The sequence below is a fragment of the Papio anubis genome, chromosome 12 (assembly GCF_008728515.1).
Source record: "Papio anubis isolate 15944 chromosome 12, Panubis1.0, whole genome shotgun sequence".
NCBI classification, from domain to species: Eukaryota; Metazoa; Chordata; class Mammalia; order Primates; family Cercopithecidae; genus Papio; species Papio anubis.
Window position 1 is genome coordinate 11,824,316 of NC_044987.1, and position 22,127 is coordinate 11,846,442.

General features: G+C 46.1%; 1 protein-coding gene across 5 annotated transcripts in view; it reads right to left on the bottom strand.

The window, feature by feature from the left end:
- UBASH3B (ubiquitin associated and SH3 domain containing B) overlaps positions 1-22,127 on the bottom strand; it is a 160,157-nt gene that overhangs the window by 22,547 nt on the left and 115,483 nt on the right. For 2 of the 5 annotated variants that reach the window (XM_009187526.4, XM_009187531.3), the window contains exons 2-6: positions 15,749-15,806; positions 14,814-15,000; positions 12,325-12,523; positions 8,901-9,070; positions 2,307-2,515 (exon numbers count right to left, since the gene is read on the bottom strand). In XM_009187526.4, coding sequence (XP_009185790.1) covers positions 2,307-2,515; positions 8,901-9,070; positions 12,325-12,523; positions 14,814-15,000; positions 15,749-15,806 — 823 coding nt within the window. Of the gene's footprint in view, positions 1-2,306; positions 2,516-8,900; positions 9,071-12,324; positions 12,524-14,813; positions 15,001-15,748; positions 15,807-17,753; positions 20,535-22,127 lie in introns of those variants that run through there. The other 3 variants (XM_003910851.5, XM_021926641.2, XM_009187525.4) reach the window with 2 other exon arrangements.

Below are 22,127 nucleotides of genomic sequence, written 5' to 3' on the forward strand. Positions count from 1 at the left end.
AAGCTGGGCTCTGCCTCCTTGAGTCATTTAACCTCTGGGGTTAAATAGGAAAGTGCAGTTCATCTACAGGATTGCTTTTATGGAAGACACATGTCCTTTGATGAGCACTCAGTGAGGACTGGCAAACACAAGATAGACAAAAGTCATCATTATGCAAATGGTGATTTTATAGTCACCGCTATACACCAGACTCTGAACCATGTAAAGCGAAGCTCGGCATTGCAGTCTTCACAACAACCTTATGAGGTAAGTGCAATGATTAGTTCCATTTTCTAGATGAGCAAACAGAGGCTCAGAGAGGTAATGCAACTTGGCCAAGGCCACATAGCTGGTAAGTGGTAGAGTTATCGTTTAAATCCAAGACTATTGGAACCCAGTCTCAAATTCTTAATTACAATAAACTAATGCCTAACTTATTTCCCTACTTTGAACGGAGTTGGCTGGGGAAGCTGTTAGTTTAATTTCAGACATTGTTCTCACAGACATGACATCATGAGTAATCTCTCAAATAAAAGATGACACAAAGACCTCCCTGGGACGCACTGACCGAAGTCACTCAGGTTCACCTATACGTCAGCCTGAGCTGTGATTTAGGGAAGAGTGGGCTTGGATGGAGTGAACTCTAAGAGATCAGCACTGCTTCTCACATACATCCTTTTTTTTTTTTGAGACAAAGTCTTGCTCTGTTGCCCAGGCTGGAGTACAGTGGTGTGATCTCGGCTCACTGCAACCTCCACCTCCCAGGTTCAAGTGATTCTCCTGCCTCAGCCTCCTGAGTAGCTGGGACTACAGGCGTGTGCCACCACGCCCAGCTGATTTTTTTAAAAATTTTTAGTAGAGACGGGGTTTCACCATGTTGGTCAGGCAGGTCTTGAACTCCTGACCTCAAGCGATCCACCCACCTTGGCCTCCTAAAGTGCTGGGATTACAGACGTGAACCACCGCACCTGGCCATACACCCACTTTTAAGAAAGAGATCTGATAAAACAGCAACTCCAAGTACTGTAAAATAAAAAATAATAGATCTGAGAACTATGCTTTGTCAGGCAAATAATCTTTTAGTTCTCAGTTTATTCATGCAATTTTGCTTTCCTTGTTGTTATAGGGATTAAAATGGAGACTTTGGAAACCCAGCTTATATATTTTGATCTTCCAAAGCACTTCTGAAAAAGCAAATGCTTGGGGAACATGAGACAACTCTGACCTCTAATTTTGTGCCATCCAGTTCTGCAGGCTCACGGGCTGGGCTGAGGTGGGAGCGGAGTGAAAGAGAGGGGAAGGGATTGCTGGGTGGGGTTATTGAGGAAGAAAATATTATTTCCCATCTTTGGATTTGTGGTTTGTCTGTTTGTGGCTCACTAGGGTAGGGGACCTTTATTTTCTCCTTCCAGGCAAAAGACTTGATGAAATCATTTCTCTCTGCTTCTCCTTTATGGTGATAATAACAATGTTAGCCACCAAGCAGCTGGTGCTCAGGGCTTCTGCCTCTCAGCCATGTTGCCACATGACAAAAACAAGAGGGAGGAAAACAAACCAGCACGCAGGCCCTGGCTAGATGCCCCAGTGTGCCAGGGAAGCGCTGGCTTCGAGCTGCTCCAGCTAAGAAAGAGAAGATGCCTTTTGTTTCTATTTTCTCTGTTGGAACAAAGTTGGCCACTGAACACGGGACCAGTATGGAATAGGGGCAAAATAGTAATGAGGGATGGGAGGAAAGTTATTACCCTAAAGAAGACTGGCAGAGGGGAGGGGGAAATGGATCCCTTTTCAGTCTGGCAGTTGCCTGTTCCCTTAGACGCGGTCTTTGTTGTCTAGGCATGCACGGGCTGTGTCTAGGGACTTGCTCAGGGTCACTTAGCAAATGAAGGATACAGTTAGGGCTCCTGCCTCTTGAAACCTCCTTCTCTATGGGTCTGGCTGGCAGGGTAGTAATCTGCCCAGCTGCTTCGGGGAGTCAGACCACCCTGAGTCATGACCCAGGACAAGGTGGACAGAAGCCCTAAAGCAGTGAAGACGAAGTGCTGGGATGATGCCACCCTTCAGCCAGAAGAGATGGACCCCATGCAGCCTCGGTTTAGTCTCCAATCAGGAACTCAAGCAGACAACTATGGCGAACGGGGCAGGCAGAGGGAAGCAGAGCAATTCCTTTCGCATTTTTCCCATGCCTCAAGTCAGCTCCTTTCCCGGAAGCCTGGAACCCACAGGGCCTTCTTCCCATGGGCTCCATTTACTGCTGCCCTGTGTATCCAGGATCCAGTCTGCCTTAGCAACGTTCTTCAAATGGCATAAAGGTCTTGCTATCTGCTTACCCATGAAATATCCAGGTGCTGCATTCATCAGCCTTGGTAATGTAATTCTCAGGCAGGAGCCCAGAGCAGCCGGTGGTTAAGGACGTGCCGTAGATCCAACCCTCGCTGGTGCTGGTCTGCTCCATTGGAGACATGAAGATGAAGTCCCCGGGGACCAGCTCCAGCTCGTCGTCATTTTGTGGGGTATAGGGGTAGATGACCTGTAATGTCTGAAAAAGGAAGAGAGGGTGAGTAAGCCCCAGGCCTCACCATTCTCCTGAGTGCCTTTAGGGCAGGACTGTGTGTTCTGCATTAATACTGCACACCTCCAGGGGGAGATGTGCCCTGAGTAGATGTGAATTCCTATCAGAGAGCACCTCTCTCTTCAGAGTACTGCAGGTGTATGCCTGGTGCTAGAAATGGTTCCGTACTTTTCTTCAGGCATGTCTAGATTTCCCATCAGGATTCAAGTATCGTTTTTGGAAACTGACCTGAAATCCTGTAGGCTCGCTGGCCAACTGCTATATAAATGGACTTGGACCTAGTTTCCCTTGCTTCATCTGATAGTCACCATGATAGACACTTGAAACCCAGCTCATGGAAAGCCAGTCTTCCATATGGGGGTCACGGATGGGCCAGGTGGAGTGTCTCTCGTACAGGAAGGCTCAGGGAATGAAGTACCCCTCTTTCTATGTAACTTAGCTCTTTATTTATGAATTATTATTATTATTTTGAGATGGAGTTTCACTCTTGTCGCCCAGGCTGGAGTGCAATGCTGCAATCTCAGCACACTGCAGCCTCCGCCTCCTGGGTTCAAGTGATTCTCTTGCCTCAGCCTTCCTGGTAGCAAGGATTTCAGGCAGCCACCACCACACCTGGCTAATTTTTGTATTTTTAGTAGAGACAGCGTTTCACCATGTTGGCCAGGCTGGTCTCGAACTCCTGACCTCAGGTGATCCCCCTCTCTCGGCCTCCCAAACTGCTGAGATTACAGGTGTGAGTCACCACGCCTGGCCAACTTAGCTCTTTAAACCAGACATGGTTCTTGCCTTAAAGGAGAGTTCTTTAAACCTATAGTTTTAACAAAGATCCTGAAAGAAAAATGTCTAGCCATCAGTGTCTGTGTCAGCATGTAGCCAGCTTTCATCCGATGGAGAAAACCTTCTTACTTTGTGCTCCAAAACAGCCCCTAGGCCAAAAACAGGCCATGCCAGTTGGCTATTTATTCTTCTTTTTGCCTTCCTTCCCTGGGATGTATTAACATCACAGATACAGGCATGAAGGTGCTGCAGAAAACATTTATTTTAGCTTTTGTTACTAATAGTGGGAAACCTCAATAGTAAGGAAAATATTTCCTATCTTATTTGCTTCACAAGGGACATAAAGACGGAGAAAGCTATAATAGCTTTCACCGTTTCCTAGGGTCTCAAAGCCATTAGTTGGATGCTATGTATTCTGGTCTCCACTTGCATTATTTCTAACTTTGGCTTCAGTTTTCTCATCTATAAAAGAATACTTAAGACTATAAAAGTTAAATGAGACAATCTAAGAAAACACCTTAGGACAGAGCCTTGTGCACCGAAGGGGCATCATTATTTATTTATTTATTTATTTTTTGAGATGGAGTTTTGCTCTTGCTGCCCAGGCTGGAGTGCGATGGCGTGATCTCGGCTCACCGCAACCTCTGCCTCCCAGATTCAAGTGAGTCTCCTGCCTCAGCCTCCTGAATAGTTGGGATTACAGGCATGAGCCAACACGCCGGGCTAATTTTGTATTTTCAGTAGAGACGGGGTTTCTTCATGTTGGTCAGGCTGGTCTCGAACTCCCGACCTCAGGTGATCCTCCCGCCTCAGCCTCCCAAAGTGCTGGGATTACAGGCATGAGCCGGGGCATAATAATTTCTACAGAACCAGAGCACCTGATCTCCCAGGTCACATCCTTCCTTCCAGCCAACCCTGATCCCTGGACCCTGCGCTGGGTGGGCCTGTGAACTAATTGGCTCGTTGATGTCAAGGTGATACACCAGAACATGTTATGAAGAGAGAATTTCCTTCTGGAAATCTCTAAAGAAAGGAGCCTTTAAGGTGTGATTCTTTTCAGAGGATGAGAGTGATTGTGCAGGGAGCTCATTTGTACTGCTGTATTTCTGATGCTCCTTTTATGTAGGGCGTCTGTTTGTTTCTCTAATTCTGACTCCAGCATCTTTCAGTTCTAGATCTTCCTGCTCTGATTCCTCCTTATTCTTCCTGTCCCTCTGCCTCATACACACTTAAACCACCCCTCCAAACAAGCCAGGAAGGTTTTCTGTGGGATTGTTAAATCAGCTTAAAGGGAAAAAAAAATTCACGCAAAATCTCATAAACTGCAAAGCTAAATGTGTGACGTCCCATGAAAAGGAACATTCTTTTTTTTTTCTGGGACAAGGTGGAGAAAGGCACCGAGTCACAGGGAAACAAGCCTAAACTCGTGTTCCTTAAATGTTCAAGCACAGCATGGTCTTGGCTAATAATGCCTTTGGCCCAGTAGTGCCTTTCCCTTGAGAAACTCAATGCGATTTCAGAGAAGTCCTCACTTGTTCTATCACACAGGGGAGGTGGGTATTCATTCTATTTCTAGGTTATCCCCAGGAAAACTGAGGCACAGCAAAAGGTAGAGACAATATGTCCTAGGCATAGGGAAGCTGGGCAATAAGTAGCTTCGATTTATTGAATGAACAATAAAAGAATTAAGGCATGGTAGCAAATCTAAAATTATAACTGGGACCCATGTCCCCACTGCCCTTTCTCACTCACCAAAAGCAGATTCAAAACCTTAGCCTAAGTTTGAGAGATATGAGAACACAAGCCTAATTTATATTACATTCTACTTATTTTGTTTTATGTTTGCCATCTACTTGTAAGAACTCTTCTTTTTTTTTTTTTTTCTTTTTTTGGTGAGATGGAGTCTTGCTCTGTTGCCCAGGCTGGAGTGCAGTGGCATGATCTTGGCTCACTGCAACCTCTGCCTCCTAGACTCAAGCGATTCTCGTGTCTCAGCCTCCAGAGTAGCTGGGACTACAGGTGTGTACAACCAAACCTGGTTAATTTTTGTGTTTTTAGTAGAGACAAGGTTTTACTGTGTTGGCTACGCTGGTTTCCAACTCCTGACCTCACGTGATGCGCCCGCCTCGGCCTCCCAAAGTGCTGGGATTACAGGTGTAAGCCACTGTGCCTGGCCTGTACTCTAAGAACCCTTGAATCCAGGACCAGCGCCGTGGCTCATGCTTGTAATTCCAGCATTTGGAATGCCGAGGCGGGCGGATCACGAGGTCAGGAGATCAAGACCATCCTGGCTAACATGGTGAAACCCCATCTCTACTAAAAATACAAAAAATTAGCTGGGTGTGGTGGCGGGCACCTGTAGTCTCAGCTACTCAGGATGCTGAGGCAGGAGAATGGCGTGAACCCAGGAGGTGGAGGTTGCAGTGAGCCGAGACTGCACCACTGCACTCTGGCCTGGGTGATAGAGCAAGACTCTAGCTAAAAAAAACACAAAACGAACTCTTGAATCCACCTCAGGTATGTTTTTCCTCCCTTACTACAGTGGGAGGAAACTCTGTTTGCTGAATGAAAGGCAGCCACAGCCCTGTGTGAATACAGGAGCTGAAATGTCTTTGGAGCCCTTTTTATTCTCACTCACAGTAATAGCTGCAGCAATTTTTTGTTGCTGTTGCACACACCTTGTGCTGGGTATTACATTAAAGCCTTTCCATACATCTTCTTTATTTAGTCTTCATAACCATCTAGCAAAACATTGTCACCATTTTACAGATGAGAAAACTAAGGACTGGAGATCTGTACAAGTTGTCAAAGTGAATTTAACCCTTGCTAAAGTGATGGAGCCAGGATTTGAAGCCAAGTGTGCTGGACTCCAAAATTGATGCTTTTTGGATCACCCTGTACTTCCTCTGGATTTCTATTGGTTGGTATATTAAACTGGCATGGCCCAACGTAATCACTAACATGAAAGAGCCTATGTGAAATACAAATGAGGATCCGCGTGTCCAAATCGAGTGAGAATCTAAACAGCAGAGGGATGAGGCCTTGGAGTTTTCCTTAGCATCATGGTGCCTTGCCAGAGTGTCCTTGCCTAAACCACTCTCCTTCTCTGGACATCTGTCCCCTCACTGGAACAGTCAATCAAAACTGCCTCCTGGGGGCACGTTAAAGAAGGCAGGTAAGAAGAGGGTTCAGGTAGGACCGAAAGACCTCACGGGAGAGGTCCAGTCCAAAGGGGCCGAGGAGAGCTTTATCAGAATGAACGGTAATAAATGAGCTTTTACAAATAAGAGATAAAAGAGGCCAAGTTATTTTTAGAACATAATTCACGTGGGCGCTTGCTGCCTTTTTCCTTCCATGCCAGTTGAGCAGAATGTGGGTCAGGCAGAAAAGCAATTACCCTTTGAGTTAACTGGAGGACAGTGTTGATTAGAGGATATTCCTTGTAAAATTCCACTGCCACCTTCCTTCTCTTAGAAAGGTGACTTCTCAGAGGTCATCTGCATGCAACCCTTGACTTTTTTTTTCTTTGCCCTCAGAAGGAGTCCAACCAGCCACACCTCCTTTGTTATCTTCAGGGCTAGTTCTAAGTGACTCTAGGAGATGTCAGAGTTCTTTTTTTTTTTTTTATTGAGACAGAGTCTCGCTCTGTCACCCAGGCTGGAGTGCAGTGGTGCGATCTTGGCTCACTTCAAGCTCTGCCTCCCGGGTTCACGTCATTCTCCTGCCTCAGCCTCCCGAGTAGCTGGGACTACAGGCACCCGCCACCTTGCCCGGCTAATTTTTTTGTATTTTTAGTAGAGACGGGGTTTCACCGTGTTAGCCAAAATGATCTCAATCTCCTGACCTTGTGATCCACCCGCCTCGGCCTCCCAAAGTGCTGGGATTACAGGCGTGAGCCACCGAGCCCGGCCTGAGATGTCAGAATTCTTAAGTAAGATCAGGCCCAGTCTGCTCATGGCATCTTACAGAAACCTGCATCAAATGACTCAAAAGGAGGACATCACGTTCCCATGAGCAGAGTCAGACAAAGCTGCACGCCCCTGACACTCACAGGCGCACGCTGAGCCCTGAACCTCTGATTCGTGGGTTGGCTCTTCTACCACTTCCAAAACAATGAGCTTGTCTGCTCTCAGCCCTGGGGTTCTAACTGTTTTCTCATGGTTTTTTTTTTTTTTTTTTAAAGAAGCCTCAAAGAGATGTTAAAAGGCTATGCAAACTAACAGAAATACCAGTTCTTTGGCTGCTTGAAAAATTGGGAAATAAATGTTAAGTATTGCTTAATAAATGTAGTTAAGTTGGAAGGCACATTTTTAACACACGATGAGGTCTCTTGTGGGTGGGGAGAGATACAGTCTCACTATGCTGCCCAGGCTGGTATGGAACTCCTGGTCTCAAGCAATACCTCTGCCTCAGCCTCCCAAAGTGCTGGGATTATAGGTGACAGCCACCATGCCTGGCTATGATGTAGTTTTGTTTCAGACAGGTTGCCCCTCTTTATTGGTCAAAATACTTGGGCTCTCGCTTCATCTCTGGCCTTAAGTTACTAAGACACTAATGTTTTTGTGTCTCAGCTTCTCCTTCAGGATAGAAAAAAGACAATATCGGCCAGGTGCGGTGGCTCATGCCTGTAATCCCAGCACTTTGGAAGACCGAGGCGGGCAGATCACCTGAGTTCAAGACCAGCCTGGCCAACACAGTGAAACCCTGGTGCTACTAAAAATACAAAAAATTAGCCCAGTGTGGTGGCGGGCACCTGTAATCCCAGCTACTTGGGAGGCTAAGGCAGGGGAATCGCTTGAATCCGGGAGGCAGAGATTGCAGTGAGCCAAGATCATACCATTGCACTCCAGCCTGGGCAACAAGGAGTGAAACTCCATTTAAAAAAAAAAAGGCAATATTATGCTTCCAAGATGTCACATACTTGTCTAGAAGGCAATGTTGATTCCCTCAAAGGAAGGATGGTAGGGCTGTGCCAATCTTTCTTCAGTTTTCTCACTCAGGCCTCCCACTGGGATGTGCAAAGACTCTCACAACAGGTGGTTTGAGTTTTCTTTTCATGCGTGTCTGTCCTCAGAGCTCCTTGAGGACAGGACCACATTTAAAAATTCCAGTATGCAACATGGTACTTCGCATGACACAGATACACAGCAAATATATGTTGATTATGTCTTTGCAAGGTTTTTGTTTTTGTTTGTATTTATGTGTTCTTCAACTCACCTGAGGTCAAAATGATGTCTTCCATTAACACCATAAATTTATATAATATTAAAAATTTTCCAATATATTTTTTATTTATTCTCTCTCATTTCATTTCTTTTTCGCTGGGGTAAGATTGGCAGGGGAGACAGAACTATGTTACCCAGATGAGCCACTTGTGACCCAGAAAGGAGGGAGGCACGCTGGAAGCCTCCCAGGGAGCCAGGCAGAGGCTGGACACAATCCTGGGCCAACGGACTCTCCATTAGGTGCTTGCTCCATTTTTCCCCTGTAGGTACCCATCTCCCTGCAGCAGCGAGCTGCTGACTCTGATCGCACCCTGCACCTGGTAGCTTCTGGAACCACAGTGAGACATTACCTCATGGTTAGCAAATCGGATATCCCGAGAAAATATGGTAGCCACCCAGTCACACCCTAGCTTGACATCAATGTTCTGGGCCAGTTTCTCTAGGGTGGGTAGGTGGCTGGCTTGGAAGTGGTAAGCCAGGGTCACATGTAGCTGCTTCTTATGAGGTTCCACATGCACTTCTGGAAAAAGGAAGAAAAAAGTCAGTAATTAAAAGGTGGCGATCATAGCAATGGTGAAGACTTAAGGAAAGGCTTAGAAAGGTACCCTGAGAAATTTTCTGCTTCCCACATAACAAGGAAGACAAAAGATGTTTCTCTCCTTCACAGCAGTAGAATAAGGGGGTAAGGAGATGGCAAGAGATTCCGAACCGAGCCACTGTTCAAGAGATAAAGAGCCACCGTACGGCTTTCCTCTAGGAGCTACGGGTTGGCTGAGGGCAGTCCTTTTAGTTAAGTCCTCTCACAACCATTCCAGTGGCTGGTCACCAGCCCCACCATTGAGACGAGGGTACTATGACCTACAGTGGTGAAATAATTTGTGTAGAAATACAAAGCATGTTTTGTAACTGCATGACTCCCAAGGCTATATTCCCTTCATTTTGGAGCTAGGTCTCTTAGCTTCTGGGTGAGATTGATGGAGAAATGAGGGGAAAAAGATGGATATTTTCAAAGTTTAATGCAGCACTCTCCAAGCTGTAACAGCCAAAAATGACCTCAGACATTGCCAAATGTACCCTGGGAGGCAAAATCACCCTTAGTTGAGACATACTCATTTAAAGTATACGGACTTATTCTAAGATACCCCAAGAGACAAAACAAAACAACCCTACCTACATGAGGGAATGGCTTTTTAAGTTTTCTTTCTCTTGTACTTTTTTTTTTTTTTTTTTGAGACAGGGTCTTGCTCTGTTGCCCAGGCTAGAGTTAAGTGGCATGATCACAGCTCACCACAGCCTCAACCTCCTGGGCTCAGGTGATGTTCCCACCTCAGCTTCCTGAGTAGCTGGGATTACAGGTGTGAACCACCATGCCTGGCCTCTTTTGTATTTTCAGTGAGGGAGAATCATCTATTGTACAAGCTAGAATAATGAAGAAGTTGCAACTAGAAGAAATTAGGGAATTTGAGAATTTAAGGGGCTTGGTCAAGTCACACAGAGAATTAGTGGCCCAAGATAGAAGCAGAAATTGAGTATTTCGGTTTTAAGTACTTTTTCTTTTATACTGCATTGCCTTTCTTTGGTGTAAGTCCCATGAGACAAGGTTTTTGTCTCTTGCTTACACTGTGTCCTTACTCAGCATATCATGCAGGTTTTCAGTACTTGTTAAATGAATAAATGCACATGAATGAATCTCCTTTGACCACTTTGAATGGAGGACGACACTAAATCTTCTTGATTATATCTGGGCCTGCCAACAACTGGAGAATACCAAGTTCCAGGGCAAAGACATGGTGGCCGGCTTTCCATGCTAGGTAACAAGGAGCTGGACCAGCTAAGCTGTGCAGGGTCATCCAGTTCTCCACATCCCCACCAGGGGGCCACACAACAGCAGAGAAACGAAGGTGGCCAAGTTCTTCATGACAGCAGGATCTTGGAAAGGGACTGGCTCTTCCCACCTCCCACGGGGAAAGCTGGGGCTTCGACTGCTTCTCGCTCAGTATGCACTCCAAGAATCTGCTGCGGCCCTGGCTGAAGCTTGCTTTTCTCATTTGTGAAGGATTTGGGTTTTGCGGCTTTGACATTAGTTTTGGTCCTTGTGGGGATTTAGTGGTTCTGACGATAACTACTGTGTGATGAGAGAAAGCCATTTCCTTGAGATTGAGGGATAAGAACAGGAAATAATTTGCCTCTCTGTTATGCTCTTGCTCTGAAATATTAAGCTCCTATGAAATGTCAGGTTTCACTGAAGTCAGGACCCAGACTAGTCCCGTCGCTGAGGGAGAGGAAGAGGTGGGGGTGGGGGTTGCGGAGTCTAAAGAGAACCCCTCCCCAGGTACAGAGGGGTCTTAAGGTCCTTGTGTTCCTTCCGAGAGCGCTGTGATCCTGCAGTGATGCTGAGCCCCCATCACACTCATAAGTCCCAAGCCCTGTGTGGGGCTTTTCTGGTAAAGAGGAATCTCAGGCCCCCAAAGGGCCTGAAATGGTGATGAAAATAGCAGCAGGGAACAATGGCAGGTGAGGGATAGGCCAAAAGGCTAAGGAGCAAACTGTGCGGCTTTGCTCAGGTCTTCCCCCTCTCTGGCACTCCATAAAATTATGGGTAGGGGAGTTCCAGGTCTCCTCCAGCTTTGCACTCAGCACTTGGCTTCCACTGTGCATCCTGCACCGTCCACTCTGGCCGGGGCAGCCTCCCCACTGTCCTCTGCTCACACCCTCCTCATGCCTGCCTGCCTGTGCTCCTGCCACCCGCCCACCTGCCGGTCTTTCCTCCATTGTCCTGATCAACATAGTCTCAGGGCAAGTTTCCTTCCTTCCATGACGGTGGAACCACCCCTTTCTGTTTTCAGAGCTGATGTTACACAGGGCCTGGCCAGGAGAAACCACTTCTTGTTCTCTTCCCTGTTGCACTCCTCATGTAGGAGGAATCCTCATGGTAGGTGACCAGTAAGTACCTGCCAATTGTGATTTCATGCTGGAGGGAGCCAAGAGGCTCTCCCCGCACCTGGTTGTCTGTCTGTTTCCCTGCTGTCATTGAGCTAAGTGAGCTTGTCCACACCTGTAGCCAGACACGAGAGCTTTGCAAACTTCTCCCTCTTGTCACCTCCATCGTGTCTCCTGCCTCAAGCTTTAAGCTAATTCCTTTGACAGGAAATCTCAGGTGCCCTGAGCTAAAAGCTCCCATGAGAAGAGCAGGAGACATCTGGAAGGGGTTACATTTTTAGACAGACTCTTGGGGCCTGGGGTCCTATCTAATGGTGTTCAGCAAGTTGAAGGGTATTGGCTCAGTGGATTTTATTGTGATATAATACGAAGTGCTTTCACTCTTCTCTCTATCCTGTGCTACCCACTGAGAAAAGATCTGGATTGTCGTGGAGTAAACAGTGAGACCCAGATAAACACCTACATGTGCGGTAGCTTGGGAGGGAGAAAGGATGTTTCTTTAATTCTGAAATAGGAGGAGATGGTGGTGCTACAAAGAAATACATTTCTAGTTCCGTATGGAAGTCATTTGTGAAGCTTCAACTTGGGGGTTAGGTAATAAGCCTTAGACGGTCTCTCCAGGTTAGCAGAAAAGGAGTTGAACATTTTTACAAGGGAGCAAAAAGGCGTGGGGTGCTGCAGGACAAGGCTGCTTTTTTGTCACACGTGCCCGTTCCTGCAGGGCCCTCCACCTCCTGACCCCATCCTGCTCCTCTACCACCATTTCCTATCCCTTTTCCTTTCCAGCTCTTTGATTGACAGGGCCCAGGGCTGGCCTGGCAGCTGTTTGCTCACCGGTTTTGGATGCAGCCTCTGCAGCAAAGTCAGCAGCAAACTTCTTGAGGACCTCCGCACTGTCTTCCTTTACGAAGAGGCCGATGAAGTTGGAGGACGTATAGAGCTCCAGGGGCAGCGGGGCGGAGAACTTACATTTCCAGCGACTGACCGTGGTCTGCAGGGCTTCCCCCAGGGCATCCACCTTGCTGTCCTCGCACTGGCAGGGAAAACAGGCAGTCTTCACTTAGAGACGAGGGGAGATGGAAGTCTGCTGCTACTTAACATTGGCATCCTCTCCCCAGATACTGGAGGAGGCTGATAATGCAATTACTTAACCACCACCCCCGTCTGTGGGGAGAGAGAGGAACTGCAGACCTCCAATTACTCAGACACAGATTACCCAACTGGTGGATTAATCTGGGGAACACGCAACCTCTTCCCTCCTTTCCTTGCTCTGAAGTGGCCCCTGTGAACCCAGCCAAAATGCTGTAGGACTGGTCGAGCACAAAGCAAGAAAGGGGAGCAAGATTGGGGAGATGTTGGTCAAAGGACACAAAACTTCACTTAGACAGGAGAAATTAAGTTCAAGGGACCTATTATTATGCTGTTAGTGTCTATAGTTAATCATAACGTATTGTATGCTTGAAAATTACGAAGACAGTAGATTTTGTTCTCACCATAAATACATGATAAACATGCGAGGTAATGCATATACAATTAGCCTGGTTTAGGCACTCCACAATGCACACATTTATTCAACCATCATGTTATACACCATAAATGTATACAATTTTTATCAATTAGAAAAAATCAGGCTGGGCGCAGTGGCTCATGCCTGTAATCCCAACACTTTGGGAGGCCGAGGTGGGCAGATCACTTGAGGACTGGAGTTTGAGACCAGTCTGACCAACACAGTAAAACCCCATCTCTACTAAAAATACAAAAATTAGCCAGACGTGGTGGCGGGTGCCTGTAGTCCCAGCTACGTGGGAGGATGAGGCAGGAGAATCACTTGAATCTGGGAAGTGGAGGTTGCAGTGAGCCAAGATCACGCCACTGCACTCCAGCCTGAGTGACAGAGAGAGACTATATATCAATTAAAAAAAAAAAAAAAGAAAAAGAAAAAAAAAATCAAAGTTCTCCTTGCTTGTGGAAAAAAAAAAAAAAAACGAAGGAATGTGACAGGAGAGAGTGCAGCATCCCAGGAGAAGCTGCGTGTTTTCTACTACTTTGTATCATCTGTACCTTTTCTTTTCCTCTTAGATGATCAGAAGTTGACTCTACATCCACCCTCATGAGAGTTTGGAAGAATGAGTCCCAGAGAGCTGTGACATCATCCTCCTACCTTCCTGAGAGCATTGGAAAAAAGAATGAATGTCTCTCAAACTCTGAAGGGTTTTGAGAAAGATCCTGGGATGACTAAGAGGAAATGATAGTCACTTTGATTTTCAGGCTGAATGGTAAAAGAGAAGGTGTTAGGAACATATTATTACCTGAGAGAGAGAAAAAGAGAGAGAATATATCTGGGGAATAAAGCAAAATATTTTTTATAAAAATGTTTTAAAATGCAACCACTTTGTTTGGTCTTGAATGTATGGAGATAAATCAACTCTTCTGTATTACCACAGAGAGCTAAAGTACACAAAATGTATTTACATGTGTGATAGTGAGGGGGATGATATTTGGTCAGTAGAGGCCGGGCGCGGTGGCTCACACCTATAATCCCAGTACTTTGGGAGGCCAAGGTGGGCGGATCACTTGAGGTGAAGAGTTCAAGACTAGCCTGGCCAACATGGTGAAAACCCGTCTCTACTAAAAATACAAAAATTAGCCGGGCATGGTGGCGCATGCCTGTAATCACAGCTACTTGGGAGGCTGAGGCAGAAGAATCACTTGAACTCGAGGGATGGAGGTTGCAGTGAGCTGAGATCATGCTACTGCACTCCAGCCTGTGTGACAGAGCAAGACTCTGTCTCTTAAAAAAAAAAAAAATTTGTCAGTAGATAAGCTTCCTGACAGCTAGGATTATAGACTAGGTAACAACAGCAAGTAAATATCTTTGCATTCTCTAGAAATATATAGTGGGAAAAAAAACCCCCATGGATAGGAAATGGCTTTGCCTGTCTATAGACTACCTTTTTTGTTCCCTGCTCTTAGTTCCTCCTCTTTGGTTGTCGTAAGAGTGGAGAGGGTAGACAGCAAACAAGTGTGAAGCTAGATCAGTGATTCTATTCCAGCAGCCAGACCCGTGTGTCTCTCACAGAGGGTTACAATCTGGTGCTGCCCCCATCCTGGGGTGCTCCTGGGCCTCAGCAGATAAAACTAGGAAGCGTTGCGGTGAGGGGCTCATGGTGGACCTCACTGATCCCTTGAAGGTCCCTCCAGCTCTAAGAGCCCGCGACTATTCCTGCCATCTTCCTGCGAGGCTCCCCCTTTGTTCCAGGTCCCAAAGGGTCGGCTGGGATCCTGGGAGTCAGGCTTCCCAGGGGCGGGGGGCTGCCGCTCACCATGAAGAACTGGCAGAGTGTGATGTGGGGAAAGATGTTGTGTGCCTTGTTCTTCCCACAGATCTGCTTCGACTGCTGCCAAAAGTCGGAAAGCTTCTGTGCTAAGGGGCCAGTGGGACGGAGGTAGAGGACGTACTCCCGGGGCAGGGGGTCATCCAGGAAGGGGTCACCGACGTGGGAGAATAACCTGTAAGACAGAAGTAAGCCAATGAGGTGTTGCTTGAGAATAACGGGAGGAAAAAAAGAACTGAGAGACATATCCACCCTCCATGTGCTCCGAATCCCCGGCATAGCGCGCAGGGAAGGGTTTTCATTCATGATTTGAAAATCTACTTCTGGAAACTCACACTTCACAATCAACTCTCGGATGCAGCAACTTCTGTCTTCCTTCTTGTCATATTGCCTCCTCATCCTACAACTCCTTAAAAAAGTCCTGAAACCACTCTCCAGGAAGCATTCTTGGATCAACTCCAAATCCTTTCTCAATCCACTAGGACCAACCCAGCCTGTCCCTCAGGTCAGCCTATAATTAAACCCATGTCCCTCCAAAGACAAGGGAACCTCCCAGAAAGGGAACCTTGTGGGATCCACCCTGGGTAGGGACACCCTGAAAGGTAAGTAGGGTACTTCTCTAAATTGATTTGCCCAGTATCCATACCCCTAAAATGAATCTTTAAGTGACTGGAGCGGGGACAGATCTTATGAGAGGGGCTCTATCTGGGAATTACTTAGAATTTTCTTTAAACAGCTCCAAGGAGAAATATACCCTGGGGCCAGGGCAGAGGAGGCAATTGACTTGATAAATGGCCTTGCCACAGTCTTTTGGCTCCTGTCTCTTCTGGAAGAGTCCACTAGAGAAAGTCTGCACCTCCCCACTCATCCACATGCACTTAGAGTTAATTATATGCTATTTTCTCAATTTATTTATCTCATACCAACCAGTCACATGCTGCCTGAACACTTCTTCCTCCCGTGGATGCCAAGGCTTTTTGTCTGAAAGAAGAAATCAAATTTCTATTGTTAGTATTTTTAGCCTCCTCTCAGCTTTTCTCACTGCAGTGGCAAGAGCGAGTGTGAAGGAGGCGACATCATAGCCTGTGCTCTGCTCACTACTCTGTGGTGGGGAGTAGACACCTGCAGCAGGTTTTCCCCCAGGGGTCATATCGAGACATATGGAAGTTAGGACTTGTAATTAATTTCCATGTAATTAGCATCAGATTTGCATGCAGTCTGACAGCCCAGGCAGTCTATTTTCAGCAGTTTCCACATTAGAGTTTTATTTTTGCTTCTCTAAAGGTTGTCATGTCTTGCTTTTTCCTCCTTCCTCTTCACCCGCTCATTCTTACTGACCCAGATCCCCGAAAGAGCAGATTCTTGTTTTCAGCTCGTTTGGTAGAAAGTATTAGAAGTGGTGCTGATGGTTTTCTTTTTCTTTTTCTTTTGAGACAGAGTCTCACTCTGTCACCCAGGCTGGAGTGCAGTGATGTGATGATCATGGCTCACTCCAGCCTCGACCTCCTGCACTCAAGCAATCCTCCCACTGAGCCTCCCAGGTAGCTGGGACTACAGGTGCATGCCACCATATTTGGCTAATTTTTTATTTTTGCGGAGACAGGATCTCATTATGTTGCCCAGGCTGGTGCTGATTATAATTAAGACATAGGGCTAAATGCTTACAAGGACAATTGGTTTGGATTAATTCATTGCCTCCCTCCACCCACTTCCAACCACCACCAGGCTGGATCCATCATCTCCAAGTATTTTATAGACATCTTTGGGGACGAGTATCACTGGGTTAAAAGGAATGGCCACAGCAGTACAGCTATCATTCCCACTTCTGGAGAAATGACTCAGAGCATAACTAACTGTGGCTAAGTATCCATAGGCCGGTTATAGCAGTGAAGCCCTGTGTACAAACTTACAAGTGGAGCTCTTCTGAAATCATACACAGGTCTCCAAGAGCCAGATAGTTCTGGATTTGTATCTAGCCTTGCTATTCATCCATCCTTTCATTCATGCATTCATGCTTACATTTATTCAGCAAACATCTACTGAATTTCAACTATTTTGTCAGCACTGTGCTAGGCTCTAGGAATACAGTAATGAACAAGAGTTATGAGATCCCTGCCCTAAAGTAGTTTTCTGTTGAGTAGGCATGTAAATATTATTATACAGATAATGATTTAATTACACTGGCATTAAGTGCAGTGGAGGGAAAGCATAGGGGACATAAGAACATAGGACAGGGAGATCTAATCTGGTCTGAGGGGCTGGGGAAGGCTACACTAAGGAGGGAACATTTCAAGTGAAATCTGAGGGTGCAGACACATCTGGGTGGGGTGGATGGGGCGCGTGGCGGTTGTTGAGGTGGAAAACACCTGGTACATCTATTCTACGTGAGAGGTAATGATTAAATGAGCCAGTGTAGAGAAGGAGCATCCGACCCATCACAGGTGATCAATAGGTGCTCTTTCCTGTCCCTTCACATTACGTTGATTCAGGATCCTTGGGAGGGAGAAGAGATAAGTGGGAATCCAAGTTACACTGACACTCTCTGCAAGCATCCTTTCCCCAACTGGCTGCTAAACTCACCCCCCGCTTCCTTGTCCTACCCTTCTATGGAGCAATTAGAATGACCGATGCTGTGAGAATCACAGGGTTGGACTGGAAGGGACCTCAGAGGTCATCTGTGAACCCAACTTCTTCATTTGACACAAGGAAAAACTCAAGTGGAAACAAGTGATGAAATGCGCTTAAAGCAGCCTGGCTGGGGTGATGGCTGAGCAAAGGCCAGCCTCTGTTGTTCTGCTCCACAGCAGAAAGACAAGTTAAAGACTGTCCCTTTCCCCCATGAAAGTCTGTGGACAGATACCAAATGATCAGGATAGGGAAGTCTGCACATCTCATGAGAACAGCATTGTAAAACGCAAGCCTACTTACAGAGAGATGAAGTTACGGAGAAGCAAGACAGATCCCCCTGCTCCCCTTGGAACATCTGGTGCAGAAAAGGCTAGAAGCACAGAGACCCACACATGCTCATTCCCGCACTTTGACAAGGTGCTTAACTGCTGCTGGGCTGCAGCCTTGTCTGTTTCCTCACGACTTACCAGACAATCAGAGGCCACACATCTCGCCTTTTTTTTTCAGTACAGAAGCCGTGTATGCACAAAAGAACACAAACCATGACCTTTTAGAGGTTAGAATCTCTGAGGAATTAAAGTCACCAAAAAAGGACCCATTGTTCCAAAAACAACTGGGAAAAGGAAAACGCATTTGTGGCACCAGACAATGTGCTATTTATATAAGGAATTCAATTTCTTTTTTTTTCTGCACCCTTCCCCCAATGAAATACATCCAACTGAAATTTAATTTATTTCTTCCGAGGCACTAGGAGTATCCTCTGGAAATGAAAGATCTAATTAAGTTACGGGCTCCGTAACTCAAAAGACAAGTTTTGGAAAGAGTTCAAAGAAAAAATTGAAAAAGATAATGAAAGGTTTGGGTGATAAGATGATGATGAAAGGCTAAGGAAATCCGAATTCTTTGTTCTGAAAAGCCGAGATCTGAGAGGTCCCGGTTTGGTGGAAGGTTATCGTATGTGGTGCACATGCTCCAGGGAGGGTTGGCCAAAATAAAATAAGCACAAAGGGCGCAAGTTAGCTTCCAGGAAGGACTTTCTGGCAGCTATGTACGTTAAAGGTTTTATTTTTATTTTTGAAAGCTTCGAGAAAGCTGTTACCTATCTGAAACAGTGCAGTTCTCCAGGCAGGAGGTTGTAGGAGTAAAATCTCATTTTCCCTAAGGTCATGAGCCACAGACAAACCTTGCTGGCCCTTCACCCACTGCCAGGCTGGCACCGATTTGGGCTAAGTGTGTTCCCCAAACTCTGCCCACAGAACAGACTGAACATGGGCGCGGCAGAACATGCCTCTCCCTCTCCACTCTGCTGAAGAAAGACTGTTGCCATAGAGCACCCACCTCCGTGGTCCACCCATGGGGCCAATGCCAAGGGCAAGTGGGAGTATGTGGGGTGGACCCTAAACCCCAGCCTGCGCCTGTGCATCTGCTATCCTCAGGGTGACTGAGGAGTTGGCAGAGAGTTTGCTCAGACACTGTCTGAGACCTCCAGCAGATAAAGGAGGCATATCCCTTGAAACGAAAATGCACCCATTGGATGACAGCAACAAATGACAGCAATCAGTGATTTAAATGGAACCTTCTTGGTTAGAACTGGTGAAATGTGAATTGTTGAAGTTTTGTCATGTGTGAACCTAAATTTGACTTCTGATCCTAGCCCTAATCTTTCTGATTATCCCATTTGTAGCAGAATATGAAAAAGAAATAGTGTAAAAACTCTCATGCTTACTGAGGATGGAGAAGAACAGCACAAAGAAAAGAAACACAATGGCTAAGAAAACAAACAAACAAACAAACAGGTGAGCAGTGATCCTTCCCGCAGGGGAGGGACCAGCAGTGCCCGCCAATGGCCTTGCAACGCTCAGGCGGGATTCTTCCTACTTTCTGCCATCAGCGCGGAGGATTTTTGAATTCAAGGTTGGCCTGACCCCAGGGTCACGGAGAATACCTCTCATTCCCTTGAAGGAGGTTTGCAAGCAAAAATTGCTTTCCTATTAGTCTGCCTGAGACAAAGCAGCTTTCCTTCTTTCTGCCTTCCCTCCCTCCTCTTCCTCCTTCCCTCTCTCTTTCTTCCTTCCTTCTTTCCTTCCCTCCTCTCCCTTATTTCTTTTCCTTCTACTCTCTTTTTTCTTCTCCTCCTATGGAACTCTTACCAGGAAACCAAATGAAAATTTAAAAAAAACCCCTGCATTATCACGGGATGTACAAAGAGGAGGAAAGTATGGTCCCTACCCTTAGAGAGCTCACAGCCTTAGAGAGTCAGATACAAAAGCAGCTTCGTACAATGCAATAGGCCAAGGGCCATGACAGAGACGTGCAGGGTGCTAAGAGAGCTCACGGTGGGCCCAGCTCTATAGTGGGGAGTTCCCAAGCCTGAGGTTCTCAAATTGTACACCAAGCTACTCTAGGTCAGAACACCACAGCAAACTCAAAGAGTTGCCACTGGATGTTTTAAATGTTATAAGGGAAACGCAGCATACTCATCTGTTGAACACCACATAAGCTTCTAGCTTGAGGTAGTTAGAGTTCACAGTATCAGACTGGGCTGCATTCTTGAGGTCCTATCTTGGTGAAGCTGCAGTTTCAGCAACTGTCGTAATAAAAACCAAGTAGCCAGTGAAAATCAATGTGGAACAGGTAATGACAGTGGCAGTGCCCCATCTGATCCTAAGGTTTGGGCAGTTGTACAGTGCCCCACAGACACACACATCCCGTTAGTAAGTGGCTGTGGTTACTTAAGAATACAAATATGATTTTTCTTCCAATTTTTGTGTGTGTGTGTGTGTGTCTGTGTGTGTTGACACAGCTCTTAAGTTGGCAGGACAAAAATCCTTATTAAGGTGTTTAGATCTAACTACTAAATAAACAGAACTGTTGGTATTTATGTTGGCCCACAGGCTCTATGTAAAAATTATTGGACACTAGGGGGTTGTGGGCTGAGAAAGTTTAGGATTCTTTCCTACAAGAAATGATGCTTGATCTAGACCTTAAAAGCTAAAAGAGGCTGGACACGGTGGCTCATGCCTGGAATCCCAGCACTTTGGGAGGCCAAGGCGGGTGGATCACCTGAGGAGAGGAGATCGAGACCACCCTGACCAACATGGCGAAACCCCGTCTCTACTAAAAATACAAAAATTAGCCGGGCGTGGTGGCGTGGTGGTGGGCGTCTGTAATCCCAGCTACTTGGGAGGCTGAGGCAGGAGAATCACTTGAACCTGGGAGGCGGAGGTTGCAGTGAGCCGAGGTTGCGCCACTGCACTCCAGCCTGGGCAACAAGAGCAAAATTCCATCTCAGAAGAAAAAAAAAAAAAAAAAAAAAAGGCAAAGTGAGAGCTGACTAGAGAAAGAAAGGAAAGCAGAAGGACATTTGAAGTAGAGAGAATGGCAGCAGTAAACAGATGAAAGCAAGAGACAGCACTGCATGTGCAGGAAAATTCGAGTTTGGTAATGCTAGGGCCAAAATTGTAAAGCTGGAAGAGGGTAAAGATAAAGGCCTCTGCAGATACCTGAAAACATAGGCAGGAGATCACTTGCAAAGGCCTTATGCGCCACTTTAAAGCTTGGACCTGACTCAAATTAAGCTAGAGAGAGGCACGATCAGATTTGCTTGCATTGAAGGATAAATTTCAGAGAGATACAGCTGGATGCTGGGAGACTAGAAGGCCTTGACAACAGATGGGAAGAACACATTGAGAGGTTGAACTGAAGCAGTGACAATGAGGATATTGGCAATGATGTTTAGATGGTTGACTGAATAGAGCTGAGACTGATCTGGTACTGCAGCTCGAATATTTATGTGGATGGTGGAGACACCCCCTGAATGAAAATGCAGGAGTAGAAACAAGTTGGGACTGGGGGTGATAGTGACAGTGAGGTTAGTATTGTTCCAGGAGGATAGTGAGACCAGGTATCATTGAAGAGACATACCCAGTCTTGTTGTTAGGTGTCGTTTTCTTTGTTGGCTTGACTGCACTTTCTTGTCTCTTTCTGTTTGTAATCCAGACATTTATTTTGGGCCACCCATTGAGCTCCTATTTCCTGTGTAAGGAATACCTTCGGCTCCCAAATCACTCAATGCTGTGATCAAAAAAACGCTTAAGACATCCCCAACTCAGAGGGATAGATTAGCCCAGACCAGCAGGTTCTCTAGGGATGCTCAGCATATGGCTTCAGAGGACAGTTCCCCTATTTTATTGTCACTTGATAAAACTCAAATATCTGACACCTGCCATAAAAAGCAAGAGGCAAGATATATGCTAATGGAATGAAAAATATACTTCCTTAAAATAGTAAGACTTTCATCCAAGTAAGTAGCAAACTAATTTGTTGGGCTTTCCAGTTACTTGGAGCTGTATTGTCCTTGGCTTTGCATTGCTGGTGGACTCATACGTGTGGCCGCAGGCACCACACCTGCTCCATGCATTGGTTCTCTGTCACCAAGGACTTGTTCACGTAAGAAATGAGAAGGCACAGCGTCAAGTATGTAATCCTTCAAGTGGACGAAATTCCCTATGCAACCAAAATTAAATTCTATCTTTCCTTCATGTAGCTAAGATGATCTTAAATTTGGAAACATTTAATACTAACTGTAATATTTTTAAAAATGTTCTCAACCTCCAGGATACCAGTTGTTAAATTTTCCGCACCTAACAGTTTGAATTCAATTAAAAGATGACC